This window comes from Podarcis erhardii (genome assembly GCF_964252035.2).
Source record: "Podarcis erhardii genome assembly, chromosome: 7".
NCBI classification, from domain to species: domain Eukaryota; kingdom Metazoa; phylum Chordata; class Lepidosauria; order Squamata; family Lacertidae; genus Podarcis; species Podarcis erhardii.
In genome coordinates this window covers 86,541,733-86,559,632 of record NC_138511.1, presented here as the reverse complement: position 1 = coordinate 86,559,632, position 17,900 = coordinate 86,541,733, and the positions used below count along the sequence as shown (strand labels likewise).

General features: G+C 49.6%; 2 protein-coding genes and 1 long non-coding RNA gene across 4 annotated transcripts in view; 1 reads left to right on the top strand and 2 right to left on the bottom strand.

Annotated features, from left to right (window-relative positions):
- The window catches only part of LOC309345828 (SPARC-related modular calcium-binding protein 1-like), a 70,876-nt gene extending 58,732 nt beyond the window's left edge, over positions 1-12,144 (bottom strand). The window contains exon 1 of one of the 2 annotated variants that reach the window (XM_081869254.1): positions 11,916-12,144. In XM_081869254.1, coding sequence (XP_081725380.1) covers positions 11,916-12,017 — 102 coding nt within the window. In that variant the 5' untranslated portion in view covers positions 12,018-12,144. The remainder of the gene's footprint in view (positions 1-11,915) is intronic. The other variant, XM_081869255.1, reaches the window with a different exon arrangement.
- Positions 3,451-7,651, bottom strand: LOC309346061 (uncharacterized protein). The gene is made up of 2 exons (XM_081869733.1): positions 4,324-7,651; positions 3,451-3,832 (listed from the first exon to the last, which is right to left on the bottom strand). Exon 1 carries the CDS (start codon positions 7,048-7,050, stop codon positions 6,406-6,408), a length of 645 nt encoding a protein of 214 aa, XP_081725859.1. The 5' UTR covers positions 7,051-7,651; the 3' UTR covers positions 3,451-3,832; positions 4,324-6,405.
- LOC309346258 lies at positions 8,953-10,698 on the top strand. The gene is made up of 2 exons (XR_014158535.1): positions 8,953-9,160; positions 9,843-10,698. It is a non-coding gene; the product is annotated as an uncharacterized lncRNA (long non-coding RNA).
- Positions 12,145-17,900: the final 5,756 nt, after the last annotated feature.

Sequence of the window (17,900 nt, the reverse complement as noted above, 5' to 3'; positions counted from 1 at the left end):
GTCCACAGTTTTGACACTGCCTGTCAAAAACTGAACAGATCCTTCGAGCTAGCCAAGCCAGCGGTCAGGGATGATGGGAGTTGTAGTCCTGCGATATGTAGAGAGCACCACAATGGGTAAACCTGCCTTAAAAGTATTAATAATAATAATAATAATTTTTTATTTGTACCCTGCCCATAGGGATGCGGGTGGCGCTGTGGGTTAAACCACAGAGCCTAGGACTTGCCAATCAGAAGGTCGGCGGTTCAAATCCCCACGACAGGGTGAGCTCCCGTTGCTCGGTCCCTGCTCCTGCCAACCTAGCAGTTCAAAAGCACATCAAAGTGCAAGTAGATAAATAGGTACCACTCCGGCGGGAAGGTAAACGGCGTTTCCGTGCGCTGCTCTGGTTCGCCAGAAGCGGCTTAGTCATGCTGGCCACATGACCCGGAAGCTGTACGCCGGCTCCCTCAGCCAATAAAGCGAGATGAGTGCCACAACCCCAGAGTCGGCCACAACTGGACCTAACGGTCTGGGGACCCTTTACCTTTACTTTACCCCGCCCATCTGGCTGGGTTTCCCCAGCCATTCTGGGCGGCTTCCAACAAAAGACCAAGCATACACTAAGATGTCACACATTAAAAACTTCCCTGAACAGGGCTGCCTTCAGATGTCTTCTGAATGTCAGGTAGTTGTTTAGCTCTTTGACATCTGGTGGGAGGGCGTTCCACAGGGCGGGCGCCACCACCAAGAAGAACCTCTGCCTGGTTCCCTGTAACTTTGCTTCTTGCAACGAGGGAACCGCCAGAAGGCCCTCGGCGCTGGACCTCAGCGTCCAGGCAGAACGATGGAGGTGGAGACGCTCCTTCAGATATTCTGGGCCGAGGCCGTTTAGGGCTTTAAAGATCAACACCAGCACTTTGAATTGTGCTCGGAAACGTAAAAGTAGGGACTCGCGTGCCCTATGCACTTAGAGCTGTCTCATACCACTGAATCTCAACTGCGATGCTACTTATGCTGAGACTGGGAGTGGGAGTTTAAGTTGGTAGAGTTGGTAGACTTTTAACCTCAAAGTCCCACGTGTCAGGGACAGGCTGGATGCAGAGGAGCGATGGGAGGGGTTGGCTGTGGAGCCCCCAGGGGAAGAAGGCTCAGAGACCATGGAGTGATGGTGGGACAATTACAGGTCAGAAGGGGGAGTAGCCTGGAAATAGGAGGTGTCAGAAGCTTAGAAGGTATCGTATTTTTCGCTCTATAAGATGCACCAGACCACTAGACGCACCTAGTTTTTGGAGGAGGAAAACAAGAAAAAAAATATTCTGAATCTCAGAAGCCAGAACAGCAAGAGGGGTCGCTACACAGTGAAAGCAGCAATCCCTCTTGCTGTTCTGGCTTCTGGGATAGCTGCGCAGCCTGCATTCGCTCCATAAGACGCACACACATTTCCCCTTACTTTTTAGGAGGGAAAAAGTGAGTCTTATAGAGCAAAAAATACGGTAACAGGTCTAGGGTTGCCATATGTCTGGACATATCTGGATTACTGCAGCCGCAAGCAGCATCTGAGCGGAAATTGGGGAAATGTCCAGGAAAATCTGGACGTATGGCAGCCCATGTCAGCAGCGTCTTTTTGGACAATTGTTTCCGTCTGAATTTTCACTTTTTGAAATATGGCAACCCTACTGGCGTCAATCAAAAGGTGACAGACCGAGGTGGCACTGAGGAACGAATATTCCGAAGAGTCTCACTGGCTGTAGCTGAGTGATGTTGGGTATAAAAATGGCCTGAGGGATAGCTCAGTTGGTAGAACATGAGACTCTTAACCTCAGGGTCGTGGGTTTGAGCCCCATGTGGAGAAAAATATTCCGGCATCACAGGGGGTTGGACTAGATGATCCTTGTGATCCCTTCCAACTCTGCAATTCTATGATTAAGGTAAAGGTAAAGAGACCCCTGACCGTTAGGTCCAGTCACAGACGACTCTGGGGTTGCAGCGCTCATCTCGCTTTATTGGCCGAGGGAGCCAGCGTACAGCTTTCGGGTCATGTGGCCAGCATAACTAAGCCGCTTCTGGTGAACCAGAGCAGTGCACGGAAATGCCGTTTACCTTCCCGCCAGAGCGGTACCTATTTATCTACTTGCACTTTCACGTGCTTTCAAACTGCTAGGTTGGCAGGAGCAATGGGAGCTCACCCCGTCACAGGGATTCGAACCACGACCTTCTGATCGGCAAGCCCAAGGCTCAGTGGTTTAAGACCACAGCGCCACCCATGTCCCATATTCTATGATTATGTATACACAAATCACAGCTGAATTAAAAGAGGGTCAGTAGAAGTTGTTGTCATCAGTAGAAGTAGTAGTATTAGTAGTAGTGTTGTTTAGTCGTTTAGTCGTGTCCAACTCTTCGTAACCCCATGGACCAGAGCACGCCAGGCACTCCTGTCTTCCACTGCCTCCTGCAGTTTGGTCAAACTCATGCTGGTAGCTTCAAGAACACTGTCCAACCATCTTGTCCTCTGTCTTCCCCTTCTCCTTGTGCCCTCCATCTTTCCCAATATCAGGGTCTTTTCCATGGAGTCTTCTCTTCTCATGAGGAGGCCAAAGTATTGGAGCCTCAGCTTCAGGATCTGTCCTTCCAGTGAGCACTCAGGGCTGATTTCCTTCAGAATGGATCAGTTTGATCTTCTTGCAGTCCATGGGACTCTCAAGAGTCTCCTCCAGCACCATAATTCAAAAGCATCCATTCTTCGGTCATCAGCCTTCTTTGTGTTCCAGCTCTCACTTCCATACATCACTACTGGGAAAACCATAGCTTTTACTATACGGAAGTAGTTGTAGTTAACTCCCAAGGAGCTCAAGTAAGCTTACCTGATTCTCCCCTCCAGACTTTATCCTCACAACATCCCTGTGAGCAGGGAGAGTCTGTGGCAGAGAGAAGTCCGGAAGCAGAGAGGAGGAAGGCCAAGAGGCAGAGATGAGTAAAAAGCAACGGGTGTCTCCCCCTCCTGCTACATCAAGCTCCCCTTCTCCCCTGTCTCCCAGGACCAGGAGAGGCATGAAAGGCGCAGAGGAGAGATTGGCTGCATGCAGGTGCAGTCTCTGATTGCTTGGGGGTAAATCCTGAAGATGAGGAGACTTCAGCAGCTGCGGGGAGAGACAGGGACCTTCAGCCTCAGCAACTGCTTCACGGAAGCAAGACCGGTCGGAGATCAGTTACTGTGCTCCTTGGGCCTGACCCTCCTGTGTTTGCTACTAAAGAGTTAACTCCAGGTCACTCACTGTGATTTATTGCTGGCTCGCTTCTGTCACGGATGCCCCAATGGGAAGAACGACAACAGCATCCAAGCTCAACACTGCTTTCTTTCTTTTTATTCAAAATTATAACAAGACATATTATGCAAAAACATATCATCCTTGTTTCTCCCCACATTTTTCCTCCCTCCCCCCTCCCACACAAAACCCACCCACCCCCCGACTTCCCTCAGTTCCAGTCTTTGATTTTTCTAAAAATGCTGTTTTCTGCATGTTACAAAGTTGTATAGATCCTCAAACTATTTAGCTGATTATTATCAATAAAAAGTTTGTCAATGTTTATTCAAAACCTGCCAAGGAGTCCAGTTCGCTTTGTTGTGTCTTCAGATACTTTGTAAAGGGTTCCCATTCATCCTTAAAGCCACAGTTATCCTTGTCCCGTAGCTTATATGTCAGTTTTGCCAGTTCTGCATAGTCCATCAATTTTTCTTGCCACGGCTCCTTAGTTGGGGTTTCTTCAGTCTTCCATCCTTGTGCAACCAGAACTCTCGCGGCCGTCGTCACATACATGAAGATGCTTTTCAACTTTTTTGGCAGGTCTTTCCCTACAATCCCCAGCAAAAATGCCCTGGGTTTTTAAACAAATGTTAAATGGAACATTTTCTTCAATTCGTTGTATATCATTTCCCAATTTTTTTTAATTACAGTGGTGCCTCGCAAGACAAAAAGAATCCGTTCCGCGAGTCTCTTCGTCTTGCAGTTTTTTCGTCTTGCGAAGCAAGCCCATTAGCGGCTTAGCGGCTTGGCTGATAAGCGGCTTAGCGGATCAGGTGATAAGCGGCATAGCGGATCAGCTGATAAGCGGCTTAGGGGATCAGCTGATAAGCGGTTTAGCGGCTTAGGGGATCAGCTGATAAGCGGTTTAGCGGCTTAGAAAAAGGGGGGGGAAACACCGCAGGAACTCGCAAGACATTTTCGTCTTGCGAAACAAGCCCATAGGAAATTCGTTTTGCGAAGCACCTCCAAAACGGAAAACCCTTTTGTCTAGCGGGTTTTCCGTCTTGCAAGGCATTCATTTTGCGGGGCACCACTGTACATTACACTGCTTTCCCTACTTCTGAATCCCCAGCAACTGGTATTCAGAGGTCTTCCCTGACGCTCCCCACCAGGCAAAAGAGGACCATTGCGCTGCCAGGGTTCTCCTCTACATCCCCACCAGGGTGCTGTGGAAGATGCAGCCACCACTGGTCTCCTTGGTCCGGGAGCCCTTCCAAATCCAGGCTCGTCTTCTCGGGCCAACCGTGTGTCCTCCTGCCTCAGGAATAGGTCACACTTTCACATGCTGTGAAACACAGGCCGTCCCGCGGCTGCCAGATGGGGAACGACCGACATCCATATTTAGTTCCCGGTAGTTGCCTGCAGGAGCTAATTTTACTCTGCCCTGGCAGGGCCAAGCCCCTCGGGGACTGATGTCATCCCCTCTCCGGGGACTTAAAAAAAGATCAGTATTAGTCAGCTGGAAAGCCAGCCAGCAGGACCCACAGATTGATAGCCCTCTCGTCCCCGCACCTCGCTCGGACGTGACAGGTGGAGGGGTTGGGAAGAGATAACATCTCGGGGCCTGCACAGGGCGGGTTGATTTAATGGGAATCACCCCAACCCAAATTTTAAAGGAGGGGGACTTCTGGATCAGTTCCTGGCTCGTGTCTCCGGGGTGGAGATGAGGCATACGACTTGGGCACTTGGTCTGCAGGAGAGCAGCAAGGGCTGTAAACTAATCTCCAAAAAGCCATTCTGCCTGGGAGCCTCTCTCCTCTGCCTGCTCGAACGGGGCTGGACGGTGCCCACGTTCGCACCTTGCTTTTAAAGCACTGTGACTTTAAACAGTAGCAGCCTCCCCCCAATAATTTTGGGAGTTGTAGTTTGGCAAGGGCGCCCAGAGTTGCCCCTTCCCGCTCCCCTCAAAGAGCTACAATTCTCTGGCAAGACGGAATGGCTGTTAAACCGCTCTGGGAATTGTAGCTCTGGGAGGGCAATAGGGGTCTCCTAAGCACTCTCAGCGCCCTTTAAAAAAACTACAGCTCCCAAGATTCTTCAGGAGAAACCGTGACTGTTCAAAGTGCTTTAAATGTACAGTGTATTATGTGAGTTTTTGCCACAGCCTAGGCTCCTCTGAAGGAAGCTGGGTCTGAAGAGAAGCACCTGAAATGTGGTCAGATGAGCAAAAATCTGTCCCCCCACAAAAAAAAAAAAAAATCATTCAGATATTGCAAATCATCTTCATCAACAGATACACAGCCTTCCGTTTATTGGATTGTCTTTTTTTTGTTTTGTATTTTGTGGTATTGTCATTTTATTTTGCGATGTACGGGTATAGGGTAGTATACAAATTTTAATAATAATAATAATAATAATAATAATAATAATTTATTAAATTTGTATACTGCCCCTCATCCGCAGATCTCAGGGCGCTTCACAACCATGAAGGGGGCGGGTCTTTGAATATACACCCCCATCAAGCTTGGCTCTCCTAACGGGAGGGTTGTATGGTGTTGAGAAAGTTGTGGTTCCTGGTGCAACTTGAGTGTTATGGCAGTTGTGGTTCTCCTAAACAAGATGGCTGCCAAGGCTATAGAAACATAGTCAGCTCCCTTACACTGAGTCAGACCATTGGTCCACCCAGCTCAGTAATGTCCACACGGACTGGTAGCATTTCTCCATAGTTCCAGGCAGGGGATGTTCCCAGCCCTAACAGGAGACACTGGGGCTCAAACCTGGAACCTTCTGCATGTGAAAAAAGTGCTCCACCAGAGGGAATCAGCCAAACATTCTTCCTGGCCTAGAACAAGTTGTGCGGGATAAAAAAGCCAGCTGGTGGTTGCTAGACAACCATCAAGCACCCTCTTTCTCCCACCAAAAACTAAGGAGGCGAGTGGGACAATGGTGTCATTTCCTAAGTAATGCTTTGGGCTTTGTTAAGTTGTGGGTGAACATATCAGACGACACAGCGATTCTTCAAACAGCTCTTGTTTATTCACAGGCCAGAACAGAACCAAAACTTCAATACATAACACCCCTCCCCTCCGAGATAAGGCATTAGTTACAATCATAGTGGTTCCATTCCATACAGCAATACCCTTATTGGTTTCTGTAAAGAACATAAGCATATAAATGGACCCTATTCACCATACAGCTTTACATGTGCAGTTTGTCCAGTGAACATAGTCTTTAAAATACACTGGGCGCTTGGAAACCCTGCTGGATCGCCGAGGGCCAGTACCAGGGTCCGGGTGGCCTTGCGGATTTCCTGGGCGGAGAGTTCAGCAGCTTCCGAGGCCACGGCCTCCTCAATAGCTTTCTGCAGTGTGAGGTCTGGCTTGGTGAGGAGACGCCGTTGCAGACGGATGTCCCGGACCCCGCAGACGATTCGATCCATCAGGGCATCGTCTAAGTCTCGGAACTCGCAGTGCACTGCAGCCTGTCGCAGGGCGGCGGTGTAGTTGTTGATTGGCTCCCCCTCTGCCTGGTTCCGGTGGTAGAACGCATGGCGGGCAGCAATCTTGGACGGCTTTGGTGCATAGTGGTTGCGGAGCTTCTCTTGAATCGTGTCCCACGGTGTTGCCTGGACTGCTACAGGCGCAATCAATGCTTGGGCCGTCTCGAACACCCCAGGCCCACAGAGGCTGAGGAATAGGCCCCGCTTACGCTCCTGTGATACTTCCGTCAGCTCGTTGGCTTGGAGGTAGCAGTTGAACCGAGCGAGGTAGGAGTCCCATGATTCAGAGGCTGGTGCAAACGGCGGTAGAGGCACAAGTGAAGCCATGATTCTGATGCCGGCATGGAGGGCGATGGATGGAACACTGTGCTCTAGCCAGAACGGTCAGCTCTGAATTGGTTCTGCTCAGTGATTTCGCTCGGTGTTTCAGCTCAGTGATTCAGCTCCGCTCAGAGGGTGGCTGCATCTGGCTGTGCTCCGATGTCCATCCATCCCATCCTTGTTGCCAGTGTTAAGTTGTGGGTGAACATATCAGATGACACAGCGATTCTTCAAACAGCTCTTGTTTATTCACAGGCCAGAACAGAACTGAAACTTCAATACTTAACAGGCTTCCTTTGCAGCAAAACTCGACGATTATTAACATTGCGTTATCCTTGATGGAAAGGCAAAAGTGGTGGAGGAGGTCTCCGCTCTCACAAGCTTAGGGTTGTAAGCAGAGTAGACCCATTCATTCCAATGGATCTGCTCTGAGTCGGACAGAGCTTAGCCACAACCCTTATAAGCTACATTTCAACGCTGCGGGGAGGAGGAGGAGGAGAGAGATGGCAGGTTCAAGGCTAATGGGAAGGATATGCCCAAATGAGTTGGGTGGGTTTTTTCAGAAGGGCGAGAAAGGGTCAAGGAGGAGAGATTCAGAGTGGCATAGTGGCATGTGGGTTCAACCCCCATGTTGAGTAAAAGATCCCTGCATCGCAGTGGGGCTGGACTTGATGAGCCTCATGGACTCTTCCGACTCTGCAATTCTATGAAAGAGCAGTGGAGAGGCCATAGTGGGTTCTGGGGAGGTGGGACAGAGTTTCGGGGCAAAGGCACATCAGGGAAAATCAAAGTAGAGCGCCTTGCAAGAGCTCAGCTGCTCCGTCAGCTGATGCAAGCAGCACGAGCTTTGCAAGAGGTCAGCTGCCCATCCAATAAGGTCAGAACTTTGTAAACAGAGCAGCAGAAGACAACTGCATCAGATTTAAAGTTGTGAATCGGCCTTGGCACATGCAGGAACGAAATGTCACCGTGTCCCTGGCACATGTAAACAGGTGAGCGAAGCCTGTTGTCTTTGTCTACGGATGCCCAGATAAACATGGCGAAGGAATAATCATTGTTGCCCCAATTGCCAAATCTTTCCCTGCCACACTGGACTACAACTCCCATCAGCCCCTGCAAGCATAGCCAACAGATGATAGGAACTGTAGTTTGACAACATCCGGAGGACCAGAGATCCCTCACGCTTGCCTAAGAACCTGAGAACAGGCCTGCTGGGTCAGGTTAAAGATCCATGAGGACCAGCAACTTGCTCCTCACCTAGCCGAGTGGGTCTCTCTCTCTCTGTTTTATGTACATTATAAAAAGAAGTAATAGCAGTAAGCAAAAGGGTGCCCCTAGGAAGCTCACCATGTAGGTGTTGAAAGAACAGCCCTGCCCCACTGCTTCTCCCAGCAGCCAGCATTTAGTGGTAAACTGCTCCTGACCGTGGAGGTTCGATACAGACGTTGTGACCGATAGCCATTGATAAACCATTAGCTGCAAGGTGTGGTCTTAAGGCCACTGGAGGCCCTCACCTTGCAGGGGCTAAGAAGGCCTAGGCCTGGATAGACGGCTGTCAGAGGTTCTGTGGTGTAGTGGTTAGAACACTGTACTAGGGCCTGGGAGATCAGGGTTCAAATCTACACACAACATAACTATAAGTGCCTCTTCAACGTTTAGGAATGCGGGTATGTTTTTGTCAAGGCAGTACTGACGTATTTGTTAATGCTGGCAATGATTTCTGCATTGCAGGGGGTTGGACTAGATGACCCCCGGGTCCCTTCCAACTCTACAATTCTATGATTCTAGAATAATAATAAAAACAGTAAGGGGAATTCAGCCACAAAGCTCCTGAGCATACCCTCCAACATTTCTCTGATGAAAATAGGGAGGCCGCATTCCATAATGATATTTTTACTATTTATAACCAACGCATTATAAAAGACTAAGCATTTTTTTAAAAACTCTCCTATACAGGACTGCCTTCAGACGGCTCAGGGGTCGGATAACCTTCCAACATTTCTCCAATGAAAATAGGGACGTCCTAAGGGAAAATGGGACATTCTGGGATCAAATCAGAAACCGGGACAGCTTCTCTAAATCAGGTGCATCCCTGGAAAATAGGGACATTTGGAAGGTATGTATGGGGTGACTTTGGGCCAGTCACAGCCTAACCTACTTCGCAAGGTTGTTGTCTGGCAGGTGCAGAACCACAAACACCACCTTGAATTCATCGGAGGAAAGGTGAGAGATAAATAGAATAATAAAAAGAGCAAAAGGTAGGAAATAAATGGAAGAAAATGTTTTTAAACGAAGAAAACACCAGTTTTTTTTATAAACCTGTTTTAATGCGTTTTATGCTACACATCTGTTTTTACAATTGATCAGAAGGTCGGTGGTTTGAATCCCCGTGACGGGGTGAGCTCCTGTTGCTCGGTCCCTGCTCCTGCCCACCTAGTAGTTCGAAAGCACGTCAAAGTGCAAGTAGATAAATAGGTACCGCTGTGGCGGGAAGGTAAACGGCGTTTCCGTGCGCTGCTCTGGTTCGCCAGAAGCGGCTTAGTCATGCTGACCACATGACCCAGAAGCTGTACGCCGGCTCCCTCGGCCAATAAAGCGAGACGAGCACCACAACCCCAGAGTCGGCCACGACTGGACCTAATGGTCAGGGGTCCCTTTACCTTTACTATATTGCATCTACCTCAGAGGGTTGTTGTGGGGATCAAATAGGGAAGGGGAGTACCAGGTACACCACTTTGAGAAAAAGATGGCCTATAAATGTAGGAAATCAATAAATAACTGTGCCAAATCAATTTCAGGGGATGCAGTCCAAGGGTGATGACCGCAATCCTAACTCCAGAGCCCTTTGGAAAGCCTCAGCCTTATCAGAGCCCAAGGCTGAGGAGAAGTCCGACTGACCCTAATACCATGGAAAAGCAACGACAAGCAAAAGCTGTACCTGGTGAATTTCTGCCTGCCCCGCAGCTGTTCGAGAGACCTGCTAAGAAATGAAGGTGCAAAACTGCTGAGCCCAGGCAGTAAAAGTCTGCTGTATTGACACGACTGTACCCCCTGAGTCCAAACCGCTGCCCGCCTTTTCTACAAGATCATCTTCGACTTCTCAAAAGGGACATTCATTCTTCGGGTGTCTGTGGTCTCGGGAAGCTAAGGAACGCCAAAACCTCAGCCCTCCTGCTAAGAGGAGGCGAGTTAAGCTCTTGCTGTCAGAACCAAGCCAATACAAGAGCAGCTCATGCTTGCAAAGTGATTTTTGGCCAGTTGGGATAAACCACCAAAGTTGCAACCCTCAGCGGACGTCAAGCTCCAAACCAGATTTTATAAAAACTACTTGACTGGAGGCTGTTAGAGGAAGTCTCCAGAAAGGAGTTCTGCGCCACCAAAATGAATGTGTGAATTTCAGAAGAGAAATAAAAAATAAAATCAGGACACGACTGCTTTGTTTCGTCAGGCATTCTGGCTTTCCAGACACAGTGTGAGAATCTTCCTAAGTGTATGCGTGCATATTATAAAAGTAAAATGTTAGCTCTACGGCTTTCTGCGGCTTCTGGGAAGGAAAGATTTGCAGAGAGCAAAAACACTTTGCATTAGGGGTTCTGTAGCTTGTGGATTGTAAACTGGAGTTAAGCCAAAATAAACCAAATGTCGTGCCAAGCATTGATCGCCGTAACTTCTCTTTTTTAAAAATAAAACACCCACGTTTGACATTTCAGGTGCTGTGGCATCCAAACCTTCATGAATCCGCGTCCTATCTGCCACAGAGCCAAAATCAGGAAGATGTCGATCTCAGTTGCTGATAAATTCCCCCCACCCCAATCCCACAGTTAGGATGTTGTCGGTTTGGGTGCATTTCTTTGTTAGATATCGACAGCTGCTGTTCTGAGCCGTTTTGCGTGCTCTTAAACTTACAATAACAACATTAATATTACCAATAATAAGAGGACCTGTGAACCTTTCGCTTCACTGCAAGCCGCCTAGAGACTCCCCTGTGTTAGGCAACTAATAAATTCAATAATAGCATTATGAACGGTGATAATATAAGGAAGAGGACCAGCAAACTATTTGCTTGATGGTGAATTGCCCAGAGACTTCCCCCTGTGTTAGGCAATTACTAAGTTAAATAATAGGGGTGCAGCAATGAAATTGTCTAGCACATTTGCAGAGCTAAGCAGAGCTAAGTATGGTTTCAAATTGGATGGTGGACCACGTGTTGAGATACTTGTATTGAAGGGGGTTGGTCTAGAGGAACTTCGGGTGTCCCTTTCAACTCTACAGATCTATGATTCTAACAATATAAGCAAGAAGGTGAATGCATTTTTCACTCAAGGTCAGTGCATGCCCCCTAAAAAAAAAACCAAACAAAAAAACCCCCACACCCTTAAATCCCACTATAGCGCTTAATAGTAATAATACCATTTTTGTCTCTTTTTTTACCCCAGATCGGTACAGTGGTACCTCGGGTTAAGAACTTAATTCATTCTGGAGGTCCGTTCTTAACCTGAAACTGTTCTTAACCATGAAGCACCACTTTAGCTAATGGGGTTTTCTGCTGCCGCTGCGCGATTTCTGTTCTCATCCTGAAGCGAAGTTCTTAACCCGAGGTACTATTTCTGGGTTAGGGGAGTCTGTAACCTGAAGCGTCTGTAACCTGAAGCGTCTGTAACCCGAGGTCCCGCTGTATTTCTGAAGTCGCGGCTTTCTGAAACCTTCCTCCAAACTTTACGCACGACTTTTGGTTCGGGAACAAGCCCCATGCGCCCATCTCCCCTGTCTCCAAAAACGCACAGACAGACAGACAAACACCCCACCACCTTCCCCATCGCTCTGTTGCCTTGCTTCCCCCCCACCCAGCCCCCCAAAAAGATCCCCCTTACCGGCGAGGTATCCAAACGAAAAGGTGTCACCGCCGCCACAGCCAGCAGCCACAACAGCAGCAGCTCCGGGACGAGGCGCGTCCGGGGGCGCGCACAGCGCATGGTGGGGCCGATCGGGGCTGCCGGGCTCGCCCTCTCCTCGGCGGGGGCCACTGGACGCCGCGGGCGCGCTGCATGGAGGTTTTATAAAGCGGCGGGGGTGCCAGCCCTACCTCCGCCTCCCCTGCGCGCCGCATGTCCTTGCACTTTCCCCTAAGGTGGTCCAAACCACGTGGACCCAGAACAGCTGGGGAGGCGCCACGCCCCCTGCGGAGGGAAGAGACCCGCCTCTCTTCCCATAGGGAGGCCAACGGGCAGAAAGTTTGCAGCGTTGGGATTGAGTTTATTTCCAAGGCGATCAAAAGACTTGGAGAGTACCCCAAAAGTCATCTAGACTAAGCAATGTTTCCCAACCTTGGGCCTCCAGCTGTTTTGGGACTACAACTCCCATCATCCCTAGCTAGCAAGACCAGTGGTCAGGGATGATGGGAATTGTAGTTCAGAAACAGCTGGAGGCCCAAGGTTGGGAAACACTGATAGGGTATACCAACCTTCTGCAATGCAGGATTATTTTTTTGCCCGAGGTAGGACTCGAACCCGGGACACGGGTGGCGCTGTGGGTTAAACCACAGAGCCTAGGGCTTGCCGATCAGAAGGTCGGCGGTTCGAATCTGAGCTCCCGTTGCTCAGTCCCTGCTCCTGCCAACCAGGTGCCATAAGAAAGCTGTAGAGGTAGCGCAGGATAGTGCGCACCCCGGAAATGATCTCTTTCAGCTTTTGCCTTCTGGAAGAAGGTACAGGGTTATAAAGACTAGGACTAGCCGCCTGAGAAACAGTTTCTATCCAAATGCGATTTTGACGCGGGCGGCACTGTGGGTTAAACCACAGAGCCTAGGACTTGCCGATCGGAATGTCGGCGGTTCGAATCCCCATGACAGCGTAAGCTCCCGTTGCTCGGTCCCTGCTCCTGCCAACCTAGCAGTTCAAAAGCACGTCAAAGTGCAAGTAGATAAATAGGTACCACTCCGATGGGAAGGTAAACGGTGTTTCCGTGTGCTGCTCTGGTTTGCCAGAAGCGGCTTAGTCATGCTGGCCACATGACCCGGAAGCTGTACGCCTGCTCCCTCGGCCAGTAAAGCGAGATGAGCACCGCAACCCCAGAGTTGGTCATGAATGGACCTAATGGTCAGGGGTCCCTTTACCTTTACCTAAGACTTGAACCCACTACCCTGAAATTAAGAGCCTCAAGCTCTACCGACTGAGCTGTGATAGAACTTTATGCATGGCACGGTTTTTTCTGTCTGGAGAAAAGGCGACATAGAATCATAGATTTGCAGAGTTGGAAGAGAGACTGGGGATCATCTAGACCAGGGCATCTAGACCAGGGTAGGCAACCTAAGGCCCGGGGGCCAGATCCAGCCCAATCGCCTTCTAAATGCGGCCTGCGGACGGTCCAGGAATCAGCGTGTTTTTACTTGAGCAGAATGTGTACTTTTATTTAAAATGCATCTCTGGGTTATTTGTGGGGCTTAGGAATTCGTTCATCCCCCCCCCCCACACAAATATAGTCCGGCCCCCCACATGGTCTGAGGGATGGTGGACCAGCCCACGACTGAAAAAGGTTGCTGACCCCTGATCTAGACCAAAGCACTGCAACGCAGGGATCTTTTGCCCAAGGCGGAACTCGAACCCACAACCCTGAGATTAAGAGCCTCATGCTTGACCAACTGAGCTGTGATAGAAGTTTGTGAAATGATGTTTGGCACTGAGAGGATAAAGAAAAGCTTTTTCTCCTGCTCTCATCATGACACTTAGGACTTGTGGATGAAGCTGAACTGCATACCCTCCAACATTCCATAATGAAAACTTTCCATATTGATAACTTTCCATATGTCCCGTTCCATAATGATAACTTTCCTATTCCTCGCACATCGTATTGGATTGCCCCAGCCACTCTGGGCAGCTTCCAACATATATTAAAAAAATTAAAACATTTTTTTAAAAAAATTAAAACTTCCTTATACACTGATACAGTGGTACCTCGGGTTACATGCGCTTCAGGTTACATATGCTTCAGGTTACAGACTCCGCTAACCCAGAAATAGGACCTCGGGTTAAGAACTTTGCTTCAGGATGAGAACAGAAATCGTGCTCCGGCGGCGGCGCGGCGGCGGCAGGAGGCCCCACTAGCTAAAGTGGTGCTTCAGGTTAAGAACAGTTTCAGGTTAAGAACGGACCTCCGGAACGAATTAAGTACTTAACCCGAGGTACCACTGTACAGGATTGTCTTCAGACGGCTCAGGGGTCAGATAGCTCCATACCCTCCAACATTTCTCCAGTGAAACTAGGGACATCCTAAGGAAAAATGGGACATTCTGGGATCAAAGCAGAAACCGGGACGGCTTCTCTAAATCAGGGATGTCCCTGGCAAATAGGGACACTTGGAGGGTCTGGGATATGTACATGCTTTTGTTTATTTCATCCAAGTTGGAGTATATAAGGGGAGAACAATATTCCCCACAGGTAGCTGGTTGGCCACTGTGAGCACAGGACGCTGGACTAGACGGACCATTGGCCTTATCTAGCAAGTTCGTCACATGTTTTATGGGTCTGATTGGCTCAATGCAGACAGTTTAATAAGAAATGAGCAGTAGCTGGCATTGGCTGGCTGGCTCCTGCAGGATCACACCTATGCCATACATTTAAAGTGTTCTTAGGCCACTTTGAACAATCACATGGCTTCCTCTCAATGGGTTCTGGAAACCGTAGTTTGTTCCGGGTGCTGAGAGTTCTTAAGGGAGGCCTCCCTCTCAGAGCTACGGTTCCTAGCAGCCTGAGGAAACTAAAGTTCCCACGATTCTCCTCTTTGGGGTGGAGTGGGCAGCCATGGCTGTTGAAGTGCCCTGAGATTGCTTTAAATACGTGGTGTGGGTTTATTTATTCCTTGAATTTATATCCTGCCCTTCCTCCCCAAGGACACCAGGACTAGCAAATGCATCCACATTAAAAAAACAAATTCTAAAACATTTTAAGCCATTCTAAAAATAGCGACGGTTAAAAACAGCTAAAGCTGTTAAAAAACGTTCTGAAAACAGTTTCCGTTAACAACATTCGGAAAGTAGTTTTGGTTAAAAAGATGTGAGCTAGTAAGATATGGAAAGATGTGGTGGTCACCTATTGAAAGCAAGGGTCAAATTCCTTGCAATATTTCTGCCTCCAAAGGTGTGTTTTGGCATCTGTCTGTCTTGGGGAGACAATGGAGAAGTAATAATAATAATAATAATAATAATAATAATAATAATAATAATAATAATTTATTATTATTTATACCCCGCCCATCTGGCTGGGCTTCCCCAGCCACTCTGGGCGGCTTCCAAAAAAAGATTAAAATACTGTAATACATCAAACATTAAAAGCTTCCCTAAATAGGGCTTCCTTCAGATGGATGTCTTCTAAAAAGTCTGGTAGTTGTTGTTCTCTTTGACATCTGGTGGGAAGGTGTTCCACAGAGCAGGTGCCACTACCGAGAAGGCCCTGTGCCTGGCTCCCTGTAACTTGGCTTCTCGCAGTGAGGGAACCGCCAGAAGGCCCTCGGCGCTGGACCTCAGTGTCCGGGCAGAATGATGGGGGTGGAGACGCTCCTTCAGGTATACTGGACTGAGGCCGTTTAGGGCTTTAAAGCCCAACACTATGAATTGTGCTCGGGAACGTACTGGGAGCCAGTGTAGCTCTTTCAAGACGGGTGTTATGTGGTCTTGGCAGCCGCTCCCAGTCACCAGTCTGGCTGCCACGTTCTGGATTAGTTGTAGTTTCCGGGTCACCTTCAAAGGTAGCCCCATGTACAGCACATTGCAGTAGTCCAAGCGGGAGATAACTAGAGCATGCACCACTCTGGTGAGGCAGTCCGCAGGCAGATAGGGTCTCATCCTGCGTACCAGATAGAGCTGGCAGACAGCTGCCCTGGACCCAGAATTGACCTGCGCCTCCATGGACAGCTGTGCTCCTTTGGGGCAAACTGAAACCATTGGAGAGTTACAGAGTCTGCTGCTGTGATGGCCTGGGATTCAGACTCGGATGCTGAACCTGAGGGATCCCAGCCTGCACAGGATTCCCCGCCTCCAGAACCAGCTGAGCCGGGGCTGGGGCCTGAGCCTGAAGGGTCCTTACCTGTGCTGGATCCTCAGGTGCAGGCACCAGCTGAGCCTGCTCTGGCTCCTGAGGTGATGGAGGACCCATTGCCTGCAGGTGCTCCACTCTCAGCCCCGTCAGAGGAAGCTGAGGTTGCCTCTGGGTCTGGTAACCCCCCAGCCTCTCCTGAGCTGCAGAGGCTCAGGGCAGAGAGGCAGAGGGAACTAAGTTCCCGCAGGAGGAGTGCTCGCCTCCAGGTCAGGAGAGGCGAGTCACCAGAAGATCGGGGCCGCCCTATGCCACGGGGCAGATAAAAGCCGGCCAGCCCCAGTCCCAAGTTGCAGGAGCAAAGTTGCTGGTTGCTAATTCCTGCCTGAACCCTGTCCTGCTTACCTGCTTGAGCTCCAGACCCGCCCTGGCTCCCTGCTTGCAAGCCTGTTTCTGACTTCACCCAACTCCCTGCCCTGCACCTAGATTCAGCTACTATGGACTGCCTCCTCGTTGCACCTTTGATTATGGACCGGACTTGAACCTCGCCTCTCAGGTAGCCCACAGGACCAGCACAGCTGCGGTTGTAGAGACTGATGCAGGAGAGACATGTTTTGTTGCAGCCGGGACAGAGGAAGGCGTCCGGTTGCGCTGCTACAGACGCACCTTGCCCTTCCTTCTCTCTGCGCTCCTCTCAGTGGTCATTCCTCCTCTGGTCACTGCACAACCTGACTGTCTGTCTCCAGGCCCTGCAGGGTGGGGTGGCGTCGGCAGCCTTCATATAACATCTTTGTAACGCAAGGACAGTCTGCCAGCCAGCCTGGTGCTTGAAGGCAGCTCCTCAAAGAGCTTCTTCTTCTTCTTTGGCAATCACTCATAGCCGAGTAAGATTGTCTTCCATAAACATGGTTTTAACAGTGAATTCGTAGGTGACTGTGGAGGCCAATTCTGGATCCACACCAGGGGTGGAGGAAGTGGGGTGCGGTGGGTGTCTTCACTGAGGGGGTGACATTTGGCGCACAGCATGCCCGCGACTCCCAAGCCTACCCCGAACCATCAGGGGAATGGGAAGAGCTGCTCCACTTTGCTGATGGCATAGCCGCCCAGAGTGGCTGGGGAAACTCAGCCAGATGGGCGGGGTATAAATAATAAATTATTATTATTATAATATTCCCGCCTTCCTCCTCTGAGAGCCAGTGTGGTGTAGTGGTTAAGAGCGGTAGTCTCGTAATCTGGTGAACCGGGTTCGCGTCTCCGCTCCTCCACATGCAGCTGCTGGGTGACCTTGGGCCAGTCACACTTCTCTGAAGTCTCTCAGCCCCACTCACCTCACAGAGTGTTTGTTGTGGGGCAGGAAGGGAAAGGAGAATATTAGCCGCTTTGAGACTCCTTCGGGTAGTGATAAAGCGGGATATCAAATCCACACTCTTCTTCCCTTTGTTCTGACAGCTGGGGGAGGCTTCAGATTCGTGGGCAAGCGGTGCGCCGAATGCCCGCCATCGGAGGTTCGCTCCGTCCCCTCTTTTTTGGTCTGTCGCACGAGGCAGCTGCCTCCCATAAGAGCTGGGAACCAAAAAAAAATTAGCATCCCAATTTTGATCAGATGTTGGAGGGTGTGATATTGGTTCAGGGACTGTCTGTAGCAGAGTTTATTCCACAAGAGTCCTCAGCTGCTCAGGATCATTGCAGAATAGCGACGGGGATCTGTAATCTGCAACTCTCACTTTGTTGTTTGATTTCAAAAAACTCGACATCAGCAGCTCTTGAAGCCCAAGAACATAAACATCGAAGTAATAAATTTGCAGATTGTTGGCTCAAAGCCAGGGAACA